This window comes from Neodiprion lecontei, chromosome 7 (genome assembly GCF_021901455.1).
Source record: "Neodiprion lecontei isolate iyNeoLeco1 chromosome 7, iyNeoLeco1.1, whole genome shotgun sequence".
NCBI lineage: Eukaryota > Metazoa > Arthropoda > Insecta > Hymenoptera > Diprionidae > Neodiprion > Neodiprion lecontei.
The window spans coordinates 17,524,696-17,546,772 of NC_060266.1; the positions used below are offsets into that span (position 1 = coordinate 17,524,696).

The 22,077-nt window shown below is 42.4% G+C and overlaps 2 protein-coding genes across 2 annotated transcripts in view; both read right to left on the bottom strand.

Annotated features, from left to right (window-relative positions):
* Positions 1-5,084: 5,084 nt before the first annotated feature.
* LOC124295348 (probable serine/threonine-protein kinase kinX) lies at positions 5,085-9,964 on the bottom strand. Its single transcript, XM_046745020.1, has 2 exons — positions 9,560-9,964; positions 5,085-9,019 (listed from the first exon to the last, which is right to left on the bottom strand). Exons 1-2 carry the CDS (start codon positions 9,857-9,859, stop codon positions 6,950-6,952), a joined length of 2,370 nt encoding a protein of 789 aa, XP_046600976.1. The 5' UTR covers positions 9,860-9,964; the 3' UTR covers positions 5,085-6,949.
* Positions 9,965-10,975: 1,011 nt separating this feature from the next.
* Positions 10,976-22,077, bottom strand: part of LOC107222908 — a 33,028-nt gene continuing 21,926 nt past the window's right edge. The window contains exon 6 of the mRNA XM_015662445.2: positions 10,976-22,066. Coding sequence (XP_015517931.2) covers positions 12,272-22,066 — 9,795 coding nt within the window. The 3' untranslated portion in view covers positions 10,976-12,271. The remainder of the gene's footprint in view (positions 22,067-22,077) is intronic.

A 22,077-nucleotide genomic window follows, 5' to 3' on the forward strand; every position in this document is an offset into this window, starting at 1 on the left:
TAATTATGAATAATTATTGTGAACACCATTTCTCAAGACATCGATTTTTGATAAATAAATCTATTTCAGTCACACCAAATCAAGTGTATCACGTAGAGACATCATTAGGAATATGATGTCATGCATAATACGTGTAAACACAGTTCTCATCATTTTCATCATAGCATCCTTCGGTATTCAAAAAGTCTTCTACAGATTTTAAATATGTGTACGTACAATATTCCAAGTCATCTACATTGTCTAATTGTAAGATCTGTTGACTCGACTAATACGCTATTTGCATTGCAGAAAGACGATGTAATTATTTACTATAGTTAATATACATGTGTGTGTGTATATATATATATATATATATATATATATATATATATATATATATATATATATATATATATATATATATATATATATATATATATATATATATATATATATATATATATATATATATACACACTTCACTATGCGTACTTACATAATTACTGAGTTTATTGTTAGTTTCGTATGCTTTTTGTCATAAGACTAACAAAAATTAAAAAAAAAAAAAAAGGATATGTTACTATCAATATGTAATTGAGGAAGGCTGATGTGAGGTGACGAAGACGAGACGTGGTTTTCGGAAATCTCTCAGAGCGTGTTATTAAAATTTGTCGGCAACGTCGAAATCATTACCAAATACTGAAATTTATAAAAGCTTTTTTGGCTGTAACTCTTGCTCCATTGCTCGCAGTATATTTGGAATATGCGCTATTGATTCCTCTCGAAAAATTACGTCGATATAGTGCATCAAAGAATTGTTTCCAGCACTTTTCAAAGTCGTCAAAATTTTGACTAAAAGTCTAAAGGGGTTAGCCTTACTTTTTTTTCTAGCTCAAAATCGGTTGACTCAATCGATTCGAATGATTCTGTTTTGATTAATTCAATCCTCAGAAACGCAGAAAGCGCACCAAAAGGAGCGTAGAACCAACGGCAGAGAAATTACGAAGAAAAGACCAGCAGCCGAGAAATGGCAAAAGTCTTTCGTTTTTTGGCTATAAGTCTTGATCCGTTGTTTACAGCGTAAAAATGACGTCGATAGTGCATCTGAGATGTGATTCACCTATTCCTTGAAATCGGTTAAGCTTCGCCTGAAAAAAACCAGTCTTATAGCCTTACGAGTTCTTGCGATTATCAGAAGCTGGAAACTTTTTGTTTTAGAATTGTTCATCAGGACTTTTTTCCAGTAATTGGACCCTCAGGAATATGACCAAGGCATCCAAACGAGCGTAGGACCAACAGCAGGGGAATTACGAACGAAATCTTGGATTTTTCGTGGTAACTCTTGATACGTTGTTCGCAGCGTATTCCATATTGATATCTTTGGTATTGTTTATTGTTCAGAAGAAAGGCTCTGGACTCACCGCAATATTTCCAGTATAGACAATGCGGTAATAAGCGTATTAAAATGCATAATTATGCACGAGTTCACGATTCAGGAATAATGAGAATGAATCAGATTACTTTCTTGCCTCGAAAAAATGCTACTGTTATACTCGATTTCCTTCTCGATTCTTCGTTTCCCCATTTGTTTACACACTTTCAAATAACAATTCTATATTTTTCAATTCTTTGGATAAAAACGCAACTGAGAACTACTGCTTCAACCACGTGGTTTAGACTAGCGGCATTTTGCCGTTGCGTCGGTACCCATTTTCATGAGTGTCTTTTTGTTGGAATGTACGTTGACTTAAGAATATAAAGACGAATACCCCTGCGCAAATTTTTGCGACCAGTTTTCGGCGGGCAAGTGGGCCCAGGTGGGCCTGAGAGCGTCGGAGGGTTCTGCTCTATCGACTCTACCCAACGGGCTGTCACCGTCATTCCTAGCAGCCAAAGTAGAGTCGGTATGGAAGCTTGAGATTGAGTCGGCACAAAGTGAGTCCGTAAGACTATTTGTCGACTGCGACTTAGAAATGTTCATGAGCTCGATGATCCCCATGAGGAGACAAGTAACCGCGCCCACCGCCAACCACCCCAACTACCACCGAGCACCTCCAACCAACGTCAACCACTTCGACCCACCTTCATCCTCCGTCCACCTCGTCGCCGTCCTCTTCCTCCTCCTGCCCCTGCCTCCCTCCCCCCCCTATCCGCCTCGTCGTCATCGTCATCCTCGACCACCACCGATCACCTCCAACCCCCACCAAACACTTCCTACCCCCGCCAACCTCCGCCTAACCCCGCCTGCCAATCCAAACTTTGGTTTCGAACTTTAATACTGTGTGTGATGATGTATGATGTATGATGATATGATATGATATGATGTATAATGATTTTAGTTTCCACATTTCATACAAGAAATACGCACTTCGTCCTTCCTACCGATTCCAGACGCAAGCGGCCAAACCCTTCGATAGTCAGTCGTTGACTAGAGATATATTTTTCAGTTAACGGGTCAGCTAATAACGCTGCCGTTCTGCGACAGTTGGATGATAAAAAATTTTGCTCGTACCTTTCAAATGTGTGTTAAAATACACTTGAAGTTTTAAGAAGCTTCATTCTTTCTGTCCGTATCACTTTATTAGGTCTTTAAATCACTGCACTACGTTAAATACTGTCTCATATACGGAGCATCCATTTCATCTCGATCAAAATTAGCGCATCCGTGATGTATTACAGTTACTCTGAATTTTTTCCATCCGAACAATTTTCGAAAAAAAATTCTGCTTCTCTGCCCAACGTAGATACTTCACTTGCGACTAGCTAAATCAGCGTCTCGATTCTATGCCTTCGAAAATTCAAGATCGAGAGAATAAATGAAAAGTTTTTGGAATAATTCTGAATACTAATGTTATGGAATACATCGAGCGCGTGTGGAATAGAATCCCATTTTCAAGTGAATAATTCTTCTCCTTTCATATTATAGCCGTATTATTGTAGATAATCTAGTTTGTCTCCTGGAAAATTATAAAATTTATAGTATGCATCACGTATTAATCCTAAGTGTATCATATATATCAATATCGTACATGGACCGCATATACATATATACATTTTGGTGTTTGCATCATTATTACATTTGATCTATTATTATTTGTAATCTGTGTACACATGCTTCTCTCGCGTACCTATACTTTAATTAAATTACTGTTTTGCTACGAATTTTGGAAGAAATTTATTCTCATTAAAATTTCTTGTATCGCCGACAAGTCGGTAAGCACGCACAGGTTAAGTACTGGCTTGGGCTTACCATTGCGAAGACTGTGTTACTCGGAAGGTGAATGCAGCCAGCATCACGTCAAAATCGGTAACTCTCTGAGTTTCTGCAATAAGTTCTCAACTCTACCGTTGGAACATCTCAGGAGGCGCAAGCGTACGACGATTTTCGGTTGTCACATCAAAGCCCATTAGGGCAACAGTGTTTATATTCTTCAGTCAACGGAATGTAGCAAACATTAGTAATAGATCGCATATTTGAATTAAAGTGTAACAATATGGCGGACGGCGTAAGTGACGTATACAACTCTGTCTTTAATTCCGTTTTTGGTATCATGCATGCAATAAAATTATGAGTAAAATTGACTCGGGTGAATATCTGTTTTTTGTCCTCACGGTATATTCCATCCGCTCAAAATATTAACACTTTTTACCGCCGACGGCGTGGCGCTTCCGCGTCAATTTGACGCCCGTAAAATCCAGCCTTGGGCGACTGACTAATACTAAGTGCTTCACATGGTCTTGGCTACAATATTCGTCTTCATTTTGTATCGAAAACCATGTAATTTTTCGGTTACGGCGAAAAAGTTAAACAGTTAACGACTGTTTAATAGTTACCACCACTGGAATTTTTACTTGGTGTAGTAGACTGAAGTTAATACTTACATAGTATTGGATTTTCGTAAATCAAATGTTTAGAACTAATAGCCAGAAAACCCCAAGGGAATTGACATGAATTTGGCAAAATTTTGTACTCTTCGACTATGCTGGATTCATGCATTCACTATGCGATGTCAGCAAAGATCGATGTTCGTGCCAATCGGATCAGAAGACGCATGCATGTTGAGTTGTTGACGAGAATAAATATACCGGGTGGGCCAAAAAAACTGAACAGGTTTAAAACATAAATGAAATCCAAACCCGTCGACCGATTTTCCGACACTTTTTTTACTTGAAATTGGAAGATTAAACCTATAGTTTTGCGTTTGAAAATCCGAAATTCCCACTAACAACATACTATGTATATTTAAATTTTCACAAAGACCTACTACTAGACATTTTCTTCTAATGATGCTACAGAGAAGAGTTGAATGGTCCGCGATGCAGCCCTTCTTCCATGCGTGATTTCACGGGGATTCGTGATGTAATACGTCCTTGACACTAATCATACTGTCGTGCAGAAGAATATAGTATGTACTACGACGAAACGGTGAAAGCCTTCTCGGATTTCCATGCAAGCCGGTCATATCAAGCTCTAGGTTATATTTTAGGTTATGTATTTTTTTTATAATCGTAATAGTAGATATCAAATAGTCAATGTAGTGATTCGGGAGAGTTTGGAAACGTTTTATTCTTAATTGAATGAGTACTGCTATGAGTTGTCTATGGAGGGTAAAGGTAAGGAGAAGTATCTGATATGGATTTTCCATCGAAAAAGTGTCCACCAAAAAGCAGTAGTAGTTCAACAAGTTACCACAAATGGCGCTCTTAAGTAATAAGGGAAACAATCTAATCGGCGTTCAGCAATCAGGGTTCAATCGAGTTTAATCTGATTAGCGCTGTGTGGACCTTTTGCTGCAGCAGCGCCATCTTAGTTTCCCTCTACTTTACGGACACTTTATATACACGGAGATAGTCCTTTTTACCTTTGCCATTCATAGAGTTGTAACAACATAATTTCAGTTTGGCAATTGACACGTTTGATTTTGATACCTCATTCTTCAGTTTGAATAACTTCGCTCCCCTGCTTTGCGGACGAAAGATTCAATTATTTTTCCCATACGCAGCCGATCACAGCAGGATAAGTTTTCATGATCTGTTCGTACAATGATTTGGCTTTTTGTTCAAAAATAAATCTTATTCGAATGTATATTGCTTGTATTATTTTAATTCTGTCTCTGTATATCGGTTTATTTCATACATAGATATGTATAGTTGAGCTGATGCGACTTATACAGTATAAGGTATAATAGTCTTACTGTTTAAATAGTAAAAGTCTAAACTAGGAGCTGCCAAGAACAGCACGCTTGACACGTTTAAATCTGGCAAGCCCCCCGCCAGGATCACTTTGCAGGCCGCCGAAGGCTTCTCGATATTCGGACGCCAATCGAGGGCTCAATTCCTGTGAGCTGCCCACCAAAGATGCCACGGAATCAGACTTTGTTTCGTCAATCATGTTTACCGAGTGCCGCTTATCTCTTTCCATCACGTTCTTTCTTGACGTGATCTGTGTCCATTGGTGAAAAAAGTATGATACTTTAGCCAGATACTACGAGTATTAAAATATCACAACTATATCAATGAATTTTATTAAAGAATACGAGTACTGAGGTCCTTGAAAGTCGCTTGAACCGAACGTACAAACCGTATGAAGAAAGTTGTATTATTACGTGTAATACGATAGTGATGTGATCAATCACGCCATGCTTTCATATTAAAATCATTTTAACAGCGTGCAGATTTAAAATTTAAAATTTTTAGTGTCAGATTAATATGACCTCAAACTCGAACCAAATACTTTTCCCACCAATTTTTCGTTCGCTAAATTGTGTAATTCAGATGCTGGAAGATGATTAATGATGTATAACATATATCGAGCAGATATTGCATGCCCTGAACTGTATCACATCTTTGAAAATGATCGTCTCGAAATAGCTACCCAGGAACAGTCATTTAAATAAATCTTTTAGTCAATATGATACTATATGAGTTCATTGACAGTTGCAAAATTCACGCGAAAACTATGTTATTTTGGTCTCTATGGACGAAGTGATTATCATCTTATACAGTCAAATGGATGTTCGGGTATAAATGTCAGGTTAAAATGTTCACAGATGAATTTTTGTTTTATATTTATCGTTACTTTGTTACGCCCCGAGTAATATTCTCATTGCATTAAATGTATCCACGTGGGGTGGTTATTCAGGTTAGAGCAATGCAAAAATTTGAAGAACTCGTGCGATGGAATCCCAACATGGAATACTGAAGTCGCTTGACATCGACAGTTTACATTTTTACCTCAGATGTAGAATGCGATGACTTCCCGTGTTTGCACCACCAAGAATTTGACTTTGATAAGTATTTTTATATTCAGGACAAAAAATTATTCAATGACATCACCTACGCTGTTTACTCTCATTTTATTTATGGTAATCCCGTGAAAAGATGAGTAGATCTAGATTGTCCTGATTCAAGCCATCAGATATAATTGGATCCAAATTTTGTCTTTATCGACAATCTGATTTAAACATCATAGGTACATAAGAAAATGGATTGTTGAAGTTAGCAGAATACGAGGTTATATTTGTTTAATTTTAACCTGATATTGTAAAATTTCATACAAGATGTCAAACGGTTCAGATATAATTATATCGCGTCGGATAAATGCATCCCTGTTGTTGAAACTGTATCCGCTAAGGGTTGCTGTTTGAATCTGTACTTCTTTCCACGAAGACAAGGAAATTTTCTGGTTACAGCTGCTTCGTGATTCATCTTAACGACTTTTATCACTGATTTCACGTCAGTGTCAGATTTCAAAGTCAGAATGACTTTTATCACCCCTGTCGATGATACAAGTCACAGAATCAGGCCCGTGGTCTGATCAGATCCAATTATTACTATAATTGCATCCACCATTATTGCAATATGTATAGTTAGGTCTGACAACATATCTAACCAGATCCAAGCAATCTACAATTATATTCAACTAGGTCCAATTGGATTGGTCCAGATTTGATGTACCAATTTGATCCAGTCATTTTTCCCCCAGATATATACTATTTACCCGTGCTGATTGCATCTGATTTGACTTCGCCTTCGCTTGCCGTCTGGCAAGAGCTCCACCTCCATGAAGTCGAACTGGTTGCTCATCTTCGTCAATTTCACCGCGCTTGCGCCGCATCAGAAAGTCAGTTTGCTCATCCTCGCCACCAGCGAAAAGGAACTCAGATGGGCTTTCATTTCTGGCTTCGTCACCGCGGTACTGTGCACGAATAGCGTAGGGTTCGGCATAGTTTGATCTGTCCTCTGCAAGGTGCGGACTTCCGTCCTCGAAGCTGTCATCATCAAACTCACTTCCTTCGTCAATCTCGTCGTCGTCCTGCGGTCTGTATCCAAGGAAGGCGACTCCGCTTTCAGGAATAACTGCGCTAGCACGTCTGCGCCGCGCAAACCGTTCCGGACTACGTTTGAGTCTATTATTAACAGCAGAAGAAGTGTCCTCGAGTAAACTCTGGTCCAATGATACACCTGGTGGCAGTTCATCATCGATATTAGCCTGTGCTTGTTCGGGTATGATTATCGGATTCCTGATTTCTCGGTTGTTCGTTGTTGATGATATTTGCGGCTCACTCTTGACGAGGTAAACTTGGCGTGGGACGATGCTTCTTTTGATTGGGAATCTCGACATTTTGGAAGCGTCCTCGTCAGTTGCGCCGTAAGTTGGCGCAGACCGTTTGCGTATGCTTTCGTGGCGCAGCTTAGCCTTCACAAGGACGTCGGGATCCAGGGTTTCGACACCTTCGATAGCACGCAATTGTCTTTCATCTGCGGTGCTCGAGCGTTTTACTCTTTTTAAAATATGTCGTTTAGCCTTTTGGTGTGGCCTTCGAATCCCGTCGATGATTGATCGTTTTGAAACACTTTTCCGCTCGCTTGGTGCATCTAAACTTTGATTATTCTCAACCTCGTCCTCTTCATCCTCGCTCTGCATTGCATCATACTTTGCATTGTTCACTTCGATTTCGCGTATTTTTTGCTTCTCTTCTACACCCCGTTTGATTTCTTCTTTTATTGAGTCTATCCTCTGTTGGATCTGTTGCTCGACTCTTTTCTCGTAATCAGTGTCCAGGTCATCATTAGCGAAGTTTTTAGATTCCTTCTTCATATCATCACTAAAAGAGTCCCCGGTTCTTTTCGCATCCCAGTCCACGCTTGCGTCGGATTTTGTATCAACATTCATCGATTCTTGTTTTAAGCTTTCATTTGTTTCTTCCCGGCCTTTTAGAGTGTCTTCTTGTGCTTCGTGGCTGGAACTCGATGATACCGCGACTGAATTTTGATCTGTTTCCCGTTTCAAATTATCAAGAGATTTCTCACCCAGGTTTCCAAGACGCTCCAGAGGTCCTTTTGCATCTTCGCTCAGGTTAGTTGTGTCATTTTGTTCAGAACTACCTCCATTGGCTTCGGTGTCGTGTCTCTTCACCCGGCTATCGGATTTTTCGGTCTTTTCTGAAAGTGACGTTTCTGGTCTAATCTTTGCGCCCTGGATGTTAGAATCATCCGTTTCGTCGGTATCCCCGTACGGTTCGTCTTGATCATCGACACCCTCGTATTCTTCTTCTAAGACTTCTGCTTCTCTTTTATCGACTTCTTGATTATAAAAATCATCATCTTCCGCTGAATTCTGAGGGAGATCAACTTTTTCAGACTCTTCACTGTTCTGCGAAACTTCCGGTGCATTTTCCTTGTAGCCAACCGGTGCTTCTAAGTCTTCATCATCACCCGTTTCTTCATACTCTGTAGATTTTTGTTCAAGGTCGGCTTCATCTCCGAGGTTTTTGCTGTCAAACTCCGACTCGTGCAATTTTGCGTCATCTTTTACAGCAGAATAACCACCTTTGTCGTGTACGAGGCCTCTCACCTTTGCAAGAGAGCTCCGAGTCATGAGATCACTCTGCTTAATTGCCCTGGATTTCGGCTTCATTGTTTTCATTGAATAAGAATTTCTCTTCCCTTCCCTTTTACCGCACTTTACTTTATCCTCCTCCCTGGATTGCGACAATTCCGAAGATGTGGTTTGTTGCTTGCGAAGATCTCTCTTATCCTTACAAAGGACAAAGTCGAGAAGTTAAGGGAAATAAAATGAGTTATCCTTTATGAAATTTATACCGAGAAAAAGCTGTGAAAGTTCACAGATTGAGCATCTAACTACACATGCGCGAGTTTTGTCATGTTTTCACGCAGGTTAGTCTCCTCAAGTTTAAGCTGCCAAACAAGTGTTATGGAGTTTATATAGGTGATGCGAATTTTTTTAGACCCAGGAGATCTCAAATAATGATTATATTAATTTGGGAAGGCGTGGCAAGCCTTCATTTTCAATTGGGTGATGACTGATGACTTGCTTCGAGTCATTACAACAACGTAGTTTCAAATGGCAATTTGAAGTAGAACAATTTGACATCTCGTGCTACATGTCGATTGATTGGCTCCCTTTGTTTCGCAGGTAAAAGTTTTGCCGCGGTATTATCTCGCGATCCAAAAGATTTTATACGCAGTCACTTACTCAGTATGCAAGTTTCTGTTAATTTTCACCGTCTTCTCTCGGTATGCAATTTAAATGGTATAGTTATGCCAATTAATTTACCTGATCAGCACGATCTCCCGAAGCATCGAATTTTGCGGGAGAATTCCTTTTCAGATCCCCTTTATCGTTTAACAGTTTTCCAGCATTGCCATCAATTGGATGATTGGCCTTCTTGAATCGTTGCTTTCCGGAAATCAGCCCTGCCTTGCGGGAAGGATTTGACGACCCACCAAGAGGGACGGCACTCCCTGCGTCTCGAATTGCCCGCTTTCGACGAATCGGTACTTCGTTAACATTGCTAATGTCTTGCTTGTCGGTTAGCTGACCATATTCAATGTTTTGATCCGTTTCATCGCTCATCCGTCTCGTGTTTTCTTTTAGTTTCACGTTATGGTAGACCTGACTGCCAGAGGAGCTTCAAACGAATTTAATATTACAAGTATCATCGGAATGATTTAAGGTATCGTTATTTGATTACGATCTTTTATTGTACACCGCGTTATTATCGTTACTGGAATACAGTACAAGTAAATGTGAAATTTACGTTCATATCAAAGATTAAATTGATAAAATATTCAAGATTAAACATCTCAAGAATTACAAATAGACCTTTTCTTGAGACGGCTTCAGTTATTAAGAAGGAACTACACTGGAGTGAAACGTTGATGTATGTTTTTGAATGTCATTTACTAATAATTGATCTGCTAATGTTTTCTTGAAGTCCAGTAAAATCTCAAATTAATATTCTGTGATCAATTTCTCAGGACCATATTTACCTGGTGGCTGAATCCAATGTGTGAGTTAGACAGCTAGCTGATTGAGATAATATTGACAGGGCACAGAAATACAGGTAGTTAAGCAGTACTTCTTTTCTCATAATAGGCGTTGTGATTGTACCATCACCAAGTATTATAATCCCACCTGCAGAGATGTTGGAAGGTCTCACGAATGGGATTACCGATTTAGGTTGCGTCTTCAAGTTATTGAACAAACATAATTATTTATTTTCCAACGCATTTCAGGAATAAATATTAAACACAAAACAATAGCTGGCTAGCTATAGGAAACAACACAGATTTCACGTACACGTGACGATCGGAGATATTTCTCCTACGTATCTCGTTTACACTCGATTTAGTTCAATTCTTACTCACGCATGCTGTGTATGTGAAAAGGTGAAAGATGCACCTAGAAATGCAAGTCAACCATTTCATAACCAGATAAATTTTCAGAACTGCACAACCAGAAGAATTAACTAAAAGAATTTCATGGAAAGTAGAATCAATAATGAGAAATATGATACCATCAGATATGGAGATCTCGAATCTATGGATTTCAGAAAGCCTTCAAATTTGAAGGGTTGTTTCATAGATTTTTGTCGGGATTTATAGGGACCCTATGTACCGGACAATTTTCGCTTACGCTATACGATGATGAGGTAAGTGGTGATGGTAATAATAATCATAGTAGTCTGACTCAAGTAATAAAAGCATTTGTATTTTATGAAAGTACAACTGTGTAAATAAATCAAATATCATGTATCTACGATACGGATAAAATAAATTACGCCAAAAAATAATAACAATGAAAATGAAGGCAATAATAAGAATAACAAGTAGCACGATAATTATAATAACGATGATAGCAAAGTAGTGATAGTGATATAGGGGAATGTGGGGCACGACGGACCCCGTAAGACGCTAATTATTTTTTATGGCTTTTAAACACCGGGTACAAGTTGCTTTGATCCATCTTGAACAAATTCATCATTATATTGCCATAATTTCAACAAAAAAAAATTTACATGGCATGACGGACCCCCGCCAAAAAATTATTAAAAAAATACTGTTATTTTTTAAAACTTTTAAAGTATTCCATCTCATCCGAAATACTCTATTCGGTTTACAAATCGCTTATAAACTCGCAATTATAAAACTATTGAACAGAACTTTGTTTTGACAAATATTTCAGGGCGGCCGTTGTGCCCCACGATCCCCTGATGTGAGTTATTGCTATTCTACCAACTGAGAAACAAACGCGAACCGTTACTAAATAAGGACTCCAGTGGAATTATTATTTAAGATATTTTAACAATTATTTGCGAAATGTAGTATGTAAATCAATTTGTAAATTGAATGTCAAAGGCTCAAAATCAATTCTAATTTTGGAATGCTTCCTAGAATAATATTATTTTGACCTTAGGTCAAAGTTGAGATCGACGATTGGACAACTTCGATAGTTTTTTGATTTTAATCTGCTCAACTTTTTCTCCTTTCTAAGCTCTATAGTTTTTGTTTTGCAATACACTTTTGCTATCAGTCACGTTTATTTCTGCTTGCTTTCATGTTATAACAGGCCTATATGCGATGATTTATATTTATATTATGTAAATATAATATGTATATAGTATACGTGTATATTGTGTATATCAATAACGAGATAAATTTCATCATATGTAATTAATGCAGATTTTAGCAGATATAAGTTTGTCGGGAAATAATATTCAACAATAATTTATCACAGTATAGATAAAATATCATTGTGTATATATAATATATAATATTTTTGCAAAAAATGTAACCGTATAGTATAGTCAGATGATCACATCAATATAACATATAGAATAGTAAAATTCTGAATTCTTATCACAGTTCTAGAGTGTCGTAAAGGAATTTCGCCGACTTAGGCTTACTTGAAGTAACACCAAGTGAAGTAAGTGCGATAAAAGTTACAGCTTTTGTGTACGACCTTGAGGACTGGTAACCTAATTGATTAATTGGAAATCAGTGGCATGTAGAACTTGTGTTTTGGCGTGTCTCTTGTGTGCTTGAAGGGCGCCTTCTTAGCTTCCAATAGTGCAGCTGGACATGGACCCTGTTGTTTCGGAACGAACTCCTTCTTGTAGGATGTTGATGTAGTTGCGCTCCCATCGCCAAGAGCGATGTGCGATACGTTTGAGCGTCTTTGAACACGCTCGGTCTTCTGCGTAGTAAAGTTACCGTAACTGTTGGCTTCGCGTTGAGAGTAGAATTTTCCGCCAATCGTAAGGTTATCGCGATGAACGACGCGTTGTGGCCTTTCGTATGTCGCCGATGCCCAAGGGTTGCCATCCTTGGTACTGCGGTGTAAGGAGGTCAGACTGCGACGATCGCTGCTCTGACTCGAATTACTGATATACTGCCCAGAGTCAGCAAGGTTCGATATGCTCTTTCGTTGAGCCGCGGCAGTTGACGAAATCGTGTGAAGTGCCTCAGTCGATGAGGTTACTCCTCTGCGATGCAGTACTGAGTTGCTGACATCTGCGGACGATGAAGAGATGATATTTTTTCTGTGATGACTGGTCTTGGTAGAAGAATCCACGGCTGATTGTCCTGAATATCCTCCAATTATTTGTTTGAAGTCGTTGCTGCTCGATTGATTTGTGTTGTAACGTGCTTGGCTGGCAACGGTATGCTGAGTATGCATCGAGCTGTGATGATGACGTGCTGAGTTTGTTTGCCTGTTGTCAACTAATTCGGTATTCACGTAATCACGCCGGGAAATTTCGTGCTGTTGCTGTTGCTGGTGTTGCTGCTGCTGTCGTTGATGTCGTTCAATTTGTTGTTGTTTCTGAATATCTTGAATGCTAGTTGACCTATTGTCTGCCAAGTGACGCGTATTTGATGATATGTCTCGTGTGATTTGGTTACGAGCGTGCTTATTCACATCAGTTATTGATCTGTCATCGACCACGTAACGGGTTTGTGACACATTTTCGGATCTCAGACGTTGTTCGTTGTTTATACGATGATGTTGTTCGTTAACATGTCGCTGGTTATCCACGGCTGTAGTTGACCTTCGGGAAATGTCATTGTCTTGGACTATGCTACCAACGGATGAGTCTCCTCTTGGACCGCTGGGACCTCCACCAATTACTGAATTATCGATGACTCGAGTGGCGTGACGCTCCGATACATTTGTATGATGTGCATGTTGTTGGTGAGATGTTTGACCAACTAACTTTTGCCCCGTGTGTTTTGTTGTCGTTTCCCTAATTACTGTTACTACTGAACCGTCAGGCATAGTTTTAGTTTCCGTTGTTGCAGCTCGTTTAACATCTGATTGCACATCGTCCAGTTTAGTAGCTACTTCACGGCCAGTTTTACGCGTGTATGTGTTGTAGTTGCGCTGATTTGTTGTCGACATTGTGCTTGTGTCTTCACCAAGTGAAATTGAGGACTCCATGTGTGTTTGGCGATTTACTGGCCGATCGTAGGATACGATGCCAGCTGAATCCTTCCTGGTTGGTGTGAATGTATCTCTTGAAGTTGTCTTAGATTCCATTGCATCGGTACTGATTTTCAGGTTGCCCTCGTGGCGTTTGACTTCTACGCGTTCGCCACGGATAACTTTGTATGCCGATTTCTGTGAAGTCGTATCCCGGAAATCACCAGTCATTTTCAAGTTATCCTCTCTTCTAACTATTTCTGTTCTCTCTGCTTTTTTCGGAGAGTAGTCGTCCCTTGGTCGACCGTCAAATTCACCTTCCGATTTCAAGTTATCTCCATGACGAATAGGTGTTCTACGTTCACCAGGTCCAACTTGTTGCGGTATTCTTTGCTCAAAATCACCTTCAGGTTTAAGATTATCTGGATGCTTGATTGGAGATCTTCTCTCACCGGGACCAACGTGACTCTTCTCTGGTCTTTCAAAGTCACCTTCAGGTCTTAAGTTGTCAGACTGTCTCTGAATAAAGGTTCTTTCACCACCAACATGTGTGGTGTAGTCATCTCTCCTACGGACATCAACGAATTCACCCTCAATCCTAAGATTATCTTCGTGTCTCACAACATCCACTCTTTCGACCTTCGTGATCTTTTTGTAATCGTCTCTTGACCTACGCACATCAATCTCTCCTTCCATTCGAAGATGGTCTTCGCGGCGACGCACTTCGAAGCGATCGCCTTTTACAACTCTGTAATCATCTTTAGAAGTTTGTGTCATTTGCATCTCACCCTCAGATCGCAGATTATCTTGCGGGCGTTTGATAATTGCGCGATCACCTTTCTTCGGCGTCGATTCATTTTTCGGCATCCCGTAGAAGTCACCTTCCGGATGAAGATTGTCTTCGTGGCGAATCGGGGTACGTCTTTCACCAGGTCCCACTTTACTTGGAGTCCGTTTCTCGAAATCACCCTCAGGCTTCAGGTTGTCCTCATGGCGAATCGGGGTACGTCTTTCACCTGGTCCCACTTTACTTGGAGCCCGTCTCTCGAAATCACCCTCAGGCTTCAGGTTGTCCTCATGGCGAATCGGGGTACGTCTTTCACCTGGTCCCACTTTACTTGGAGACCGTCTCTCGAAATCACCCTCAGGCTTCAGGTTATCCTCATGGCGAATCGGGGTACGTCTTTCACCTGGTCCCACTTTAGTTGGAGACCTTCTTTCGAAATCACCCTCTGGTTTGAGGTTATCTGCATGACGGATCGGTGTCCGCCTTTCACCTGGACCAACGGGTGATTTATCTGGCCTTTCAAAGTCACCTTCTGGTCTAAGGTTGTCCTTAGGTTTCTTGACAACAGCTCGATCTCCTTTGGTTGGCGCAGCATCTTTTGGTCGACGAATGAAGTCTCCTTCTGGTTTCAGATTGTCTGGATGTTTTATCGGTGATCTGCGTTCAGCTGGACCCACCGGAGCCTTTTCTGGACGTTCAAAGTCACCTTCTGGACGAAGATTGTCTTCGTGCCTAATAATCTCAGTGCGTTCACCACGTGTTATATTGTAGTCATCACGTCTACGCACGTCAATAAATTCTCCTTCGATCTTCAGGTTATCTTCATGTCTGACAACGTCAACACGCTCGGTTCTCGAAATGGTGTAATCGTCTCTGGATCTGTGCACATCAATTTCACCTTCCATTCTCAGATTATCCTTGTGCACAACAATTTCGGATCTCTCCCCAATCTTTCGAACATAATCCTCTCTTGGCCTGCCAGTGAATTCACCTTCTGGTTTGAGGTTATCTTGAGGTTTCTTCTGCACTGGACGTTCTACGCGTTTCGGAGTGAAATCATCTTTGGGACGCCCAGTAAACTCTCCCTCCGGATGAAGATTGTCTTCATGGCGAATGGGTGTCCTGCGCTCAGCTGGTCCAACGATTGCTTTGTCGGGACGCTCGAAATTTCCTTCCGGACGTAAATTATCTTTTGGTTTCTTGATATCAGCTCGGTCGCCACGTTTTGGAGTCTCTTCCTTTGGACGCCCAGTGAAATCACCTTCGGGTTTAAGATTGTCAGCGTGTTTGATGGGTGTTCTTTTCTCTGCTGGGCCGTAAGCTGTTTTTTCAGGCCTATCGAATTCACCCTCAGGACGAAGGTTATCTTTGGGTTTCTTTATTTCCGCTCGTTCTCCTTTTTTCGGGGCTTCTTCTAGCTGGCGATCCGTAAAGTCCCCTTCCGGTTTTAGGTTGTCAGCGTGTTTGATTGGTGTACGCCGCTCCGCCGGCCCGACGGGTTTCTTGTCCGGCCTTTCAAAGTCTCCCTCTGGTTTAAGATTGTCCTTGGGTTTCTTGACTTCAGCTCGTTCTCCTTTAACTACTTTATAATCATCGCGCGTTCTCATATCGATGAATTCTCCTTCCATACGTAAATTATCTTCATATTTAGTAACCTCAACACGTTCTCTGAGCAGAAAATCTGTGTAATCGTCACGGGATCGATAAGTTTGTATGTCACCTTCCATTCGAAGATTATCAGTATGTTTGATTACGTCAACACGCTCGCCTTTAATTATCTTGTAGTCATCTCTCACTCTGCCAACAAAATCACCCTCAGGCTTCAGATTGTCAGAATGTTTAATGGGCGTTCGTCTTTCAGCCGGTCCAACCGATGTTTTCTCAGGTCTCTCAAACTCTCCCTCTGGTCGGAGGTTATCTCTTGGCCTTTTGACTTCAGGTCTCTCAGCAGGACGGAACTTTTCATGCTCCGGCCTCTCAAATTCACCTTCTGGTCGGAGATTATCACCGTGCTTGATCGGTGTTCGTTTTTCGGCAGGACCGTAAGAGGTCTTTTCTGGCCTTTCAAACTCACCCTCCGGTCGAAGGTTATCCTTTGGCTTCTTGACTTCGGGTCTTTCTGCAGGACGATACTTTTCATGTTCCGGTCTCTCAAATTCACCTTCCGGTCGAAGATTATCGCCGTGTTTGATTGGCGTTCGTTTTTCAGCAGGACCATAAGAAGTCTTTTCTGGTCTTTCAAACTCGCCCTCTGGCCGAAGGTTATCTTTAGGCTTCTTGACTTCTGGTCTTTCAGCAGGGCGATATCGCTCGTGTTCAGGTCTTTCGAATTCACCCTCTGGTCGAAGATTATCGTCGTGCTTGATCGGCGTCCGTTTTTCAGCAGGCCCGTAAGGTGTCTTTTCGGGTCTCTCGAATTCTCCTTCAGGTCGTAAATTGTCCTTTGGCCGTTTGACTTCAGGTCTCTCAGCAGGGCGGTACTTTTCATGCTCAGGTCTTTCGAATTCACCTTCAGGTCGAAGGTTATCATCATGTTTGATTGGTGTTCGTTTTTCAGCCGGACCGTACGGAGTTTTTTCTGGTCTTTCAAACTCACCCTCCGGTCGGAGGTTGTCTTTCGGCTTCTTAACTTCGGGTCTTTCAGCAGGGCGGTATTTTTGATGCTCGGGTCTTTCAAATTCACCTTCGGGTCGAAGATTATCGTCGTGCTTGATCGGCGTCCGTTTTTCAGCAGGCCCGTAAGGTGTCTTTTCGGGTCTCTCGAATTCTCCTTCAGGTCGCAGATTATCCTTTGGCTTTTTGACTTCAGGTCTCTCAGCAGGGCGGTACTTTTCATGCTCAGGTCTTTCAAATTCACCTTCAGGTCGAAGGTTGTCATCATGCTTGATCGGCGTCCGTTTTTCAGCCGGCCCATAAGGCGTCTTCTCGGGTCTTTCGAATTCTCCTTCAGGTCGCAAATTGTCCTTCGGCCTTTTGACTTCAGGTCTCTCAGCAGGGCGGTACTTTTCATGCTCCGGTCTTTCAAATTCACCTTCAGGTCGAAGATTATCATCGTGTTTGATCGGTGTTCGTTTTTCAGCCGGACCGTACGGAGTTTTTTCTGGTCTTTCAAACTCACCCTCCGGTCGGAGGTTGTCTTTCGGCTTCTTAACCTCGGGTCTCTCAGCAGGGCGGTACTTTTCATGCTCAGGTCTTTCGAATTCACCTTCAGGTCGAAGGTTGTCATCATGCTTGATCGGCGTCCGTTTTTCAGCCGGCCCATAAGGCGTCTTTTCGGGTCTTTCGAATTCTCCTTCAGGTCGCAAATTGTCCTTCGGCCTTTTGACTTCTGGTCTCTCAGCAGGGCGGTACTTTTCATGCTCCGGTCTTTCAAATTCACCTTCAGGTCGAAGATTATCATCGTGTTTGATGGGTGTTCGTTTTTCTGCCGGACCGTACGGAGTTTTTTCTGGTCTTTCAAACTCACCCTCCGGTCGGAGGTTGTCTTTCGGCTTCTTAACTTCGGGTCTTTCAGCAGGGCGGTACTTTTCATGCTCAGGTCTTTCAAATTCACCCTCTGGTCGAAGATTATCATCGTGTTTGATCGGTGTTCGTTTTTCAGCCGGACCGTACGGAGTTTTTTCTGGTCTTTCAAACTCACCCTCCGGTCGGAGGTTGTCTTTCGGCTTCTTAACTTCGGGTCTTTCAGCAGGGCGGTACTTTTCATGCTCAGGTCTTTCAAATTCACCCTCTGGTCGAAGATTATCATCGTGTTTGATCGGTGTTCGTTTTTCAGCCGGACCGTACGGAGTTTTTTCTGGTCTTTCAAACTCACCCTCCGGTCGGAGGTTGTCTTTCGGCTTCTTAACTTCGGGTCTTTCAGCAGGGCGGTACTTTTCATGCTCAGGTCTTTCGAATTCACCTTCAGGTCGAAGGTTGTCATCATGCTTGATCGGCGTCCGTTTTTCAGCCGGCCCATAAGGCGTCTTTTCGGGTCTTTCGAATTCTCCTTCCGGTCGCAAATTGTCCTTCGGCCTTTTGACTTCAGGTCTCTCAGCGGGGCGGTACTTTTCATGCTTAGGTCTTTCGAATTCACCTTCAGGTCGAAGATTATCATCGTGTTTGATGGGTGTTCGTTTTTCTGCCGGACCGTACGGAGTTTTTTCTGGTCTTTCAAACTCACCCTCCGGTCGGAGGTTGTCTTTCGGCTTCTTAACTTCGGGTCTTTCAGCAGGGCGGTATTTTTCATGCTCGGGTCTTTCAAATTCACCTTCGGGTCGAAGATTATCGTCGTGCTTGATCGGCGTCCGTTTTTCAGCAGGCCCGTAAGGTGTCTTTTCGGGTCTCTCGAATTCTCCTTCAGGTCGTAAATTGTCTTTTGGCCGTTTGACTTCAGGTCTCTCAGCAGGGCGGTACTTTTCATGCTCAGGTCTTTCGAATTCACCTTCAGGTCGAAGGTTATCATCATGTTTGATTGGTGTTCGTTTTTCAGCCGGACCGTACGGAGTTTTTTCTGGTCTTTCAAACTCACCCTCCGGTCGGAGGTTGTCTTTCGGCTTCTTAACTTCGGGTCTTTCAGCAGGGCGGTATTTTTGATGCTCGGGTCTTTCAAATTCACCTTCGGGTCGAAGATTATCGTCGTGCTTGATCGGCGTCCGTTTTTCAGCAGGCCCGTAAGGTGTCTTTTCGGGTCTTTCGAATTCTCCTTCAGGTCGCAAATTGTCCTTCGGCCTTTTGACTTCAGGTCTCTCAGCAGGGCGGTATTTTTCATGTTCAGGTCTTTCGAATTCACCTTCAGGTCGAAGATTATCGTCGTGCTTGATCGGCGTTCGTTTTTCAGCAGGCCCATAAGGCGTCTTTTCGGGTCTTTCGAATTCTCCTTCAGGTCGCAAATTGTCCTTTGGCCTTTTGACTTCAGGTCTCTCAGCAGGGCGGTATTTTTCATGCTCAGGTCTTTCGAATTCACCTTCAGGTCGAAGATTATCGTCGTGCTTGATCGGCGTTCGTTTTTCAGCAGGCCCGTAAGGCGTCTTTTCGGGTCTCTCGAATTCTCCCTCAGGTCGGAGGTTGTCTTTCGGCTTTTTAACTTCGGGTCTTTCAGCAGGGCGGTACTTTTCATGCTCAGGTCTTTCGAATTCACCTTCAGGTCGAAGATTATCGTCGTGCTTGATCGGCGTTCGTTTTTCAGCAGGCCCGTAAGGCGTCTTTTCGGGTCTCTCGAATTCTCCTTCAGGTCGCAAATTGTCCTTTGGCCTTTTGACTTCAGGTCTCTCAGCAGGGCGGTATTTTTCATGCTCAGGTCTTTCGAATTCACCTTCAGGTCGAAGATTATCGTCGTGCTTGATCGGCGTTCGTTTTTCAGCAGGCCCGTAAGGCGTCTTTTCGGGTCTCTCGAATTCTCCCTCAGGTCGGAGGTTGTCTTTCGGCTTTTTAACTTCGGGTCTTTCAGCAGGGCGGTACTTTTCATGCTCAGGTCTTTCGAATTCACCTTCAGGTCGAAGATTATCGTCGTGCTTGATCGGCGTTCGTTTTTCAGCAGGCCCGTAAGGCGTCTTTTCGGGTCTCTCGAATTCTCCCTCAGGTTGGAGGTTGTCTTTCGGCTTTTTAACTTCGGGTCTTTCAGCAGGGCGGTACTTTTCATGCTCAGGTCTTTCGAATTCACCTTCAGGTCGAAGATTATCGTCGTGCTTGATCGGCGTCCGTTTTTCAGCCGGACCATAGGGCGTTTTTTCTGGTCTCTCGAATTCTCCCTCAGGTCGGAGGTTGTCTTTCGGCTTCTTAACTTCGGGTCTTTCAGCAGGGCGGTACTTTTCATGCTCAGGTCTTTCGAATTCTCCTTCAGGTCGAAGATTATCGTCATGTTTGATTGGTGTTCGTTTTTCAGCAGGGCCATATGGTGTTTTTTGTGGTCTTTCAAATTCTCCTTCAGGTCGCAAATTGTCTTTTGGCTTCCTGACTTCTGGTCTTTCAGCAGTTTTTGGCGAGTAATCATCCTTAGGTCGACCTTCGAATGGTCCTTCCGGCCTCAGGTTATCCCGATGTTTCGTCACTTCAACTCGTTCTCTAACCAAGAAGTCAGTATACTCGTCTCGTGATCTATAAGTTGAAATTTCACCTTCCATATGCAGGTTGTCAGAATGCTTGACAATATCGACACGGTCAACTGTTACATGTTTATAATCGTCCCTAGGCCTGCCTTCAAATATACCTTCCGGTTTCAAATTATCTTCTGGCCGTTTAACGTCAGCACGTTCTCCGTGCGTGGGCTTGAAATCATCTTTTGGTTTGCCAATAAAATCACCTTCTGGTTTCAGGTTATCCGGATGTTTAATTGGTGTTCGTTTTTCACTCGGACCCACTTTAGTTGGTTCTGGTCGTTCGAAATCGCCTTCTGGTTTAAGATTATCTTGAGGCTTTGTGACCTTAGGCCTTTCAGCAGGGCGGAACTTTTCGTGCTCTGGACGTTCGAAGTTACCTTCTGGTTTTAAATTATCTGGATGCTTGATTGGCGTTCTTCTCTCTGCGGGTTCAAAGGGCTTACGTTCTCTGTTCAAGAATTCTCCCGACGGGAATAAATTATCTGGATGACGAACAATGTCAGCTCTGTCACCGGGCCCAAAGGGTTCCTCCTCAGGTCTTTCAAAATCACCTTCGGGATGAAGATTGTCAGGATGTCTGATCGGCTGGCGACGTTCTCCAGGAGTATATTTGTCCTTTGGTCGACCCTCGAATGGTCCTTCAGGCTTGAGGTTATCTTGGGGTCGTTTGACATCAGGTTTTTCGACATATTTCGGTCCATAGTCATTTTTAGGACGGCCATCGAAGTCTCCTTCGGGACGTAGATTATCTCCAGGCTTTATCGGGGTCCTGCGTTCAGCAGGTTCAAATGGTTGACGCTCTCTATCGGGGAAATCGCCCTTGGGGAACAGATTGTCAGGGTGGCGAACGATTGGTGCTCTTTCACCTGGGCCATACGGTTCTTGGACAGGTCTCTCAAATTCTCCTTCAGGTTTCAAATTGTCTGCATGTTTAATGGGTGTGCGTCGTTCAGCCGGTGTAAATTTGTCTTTCGGCCGATCTTCGAAGGTTCCTTCTGGGCGAAGATTATCCTTGGGCTTCTTAACTTCGGGACGTTCACCTTGTTTCGGAGAGAAATCATCCTTAGGACGCCCTTCAAACGGCCCTTCCGTCTTAAGGTTGTCCTGAGGCTTTTTAACTGGCGCACGATCTCCCGTGGTTGGTTTGAAATCGTCTTTGGGACGTCCTTCGAAAGTTCCTTCGGGCTTCAGATTGTCCTTCGGTTTATGCGGTTCTCGTCTTTCGGTAAGCATTGGCACGTAATCATCCCTGGATTTAGGTGTTCCTTCGAAAGGACCTTCTGGCTTCAGATTATCATCGCGTCTGATGATTGTTGTAGACACGTAATCAGTTTGATCAAAGTTATGGTACTCTTCATTGGTGGTTGTAAAGTTCTCGATAATATCCGTCCTGCCATAATATCGGTCGACTTCGTCCGTTGTTGTTTTGTGACGGGTGGGTCCTTCGTGCTCAACAATTTCGTAAGTTGGAAAGTCTTCTTTGACGTGAGAGATTCCCTAGAAATGGA

Excerpts from the sequence above, each read along its gene's own strand:
- LOC124295348 (XM_046745020.1), bottom strand. The coding sequence starts at position 9,859 with ATGAGCGATGAAACGGATCAAAACATTGAATATGGTCAGCTAACCGAC. Across the intron at positions 9,020-9,559 it reads CGGGAGATCGTGCTGATCAG|GATAAGAGAGATCTTCGCAA; the intron begins GTAAATTAATTG and ends GTCCTTTGTAAG.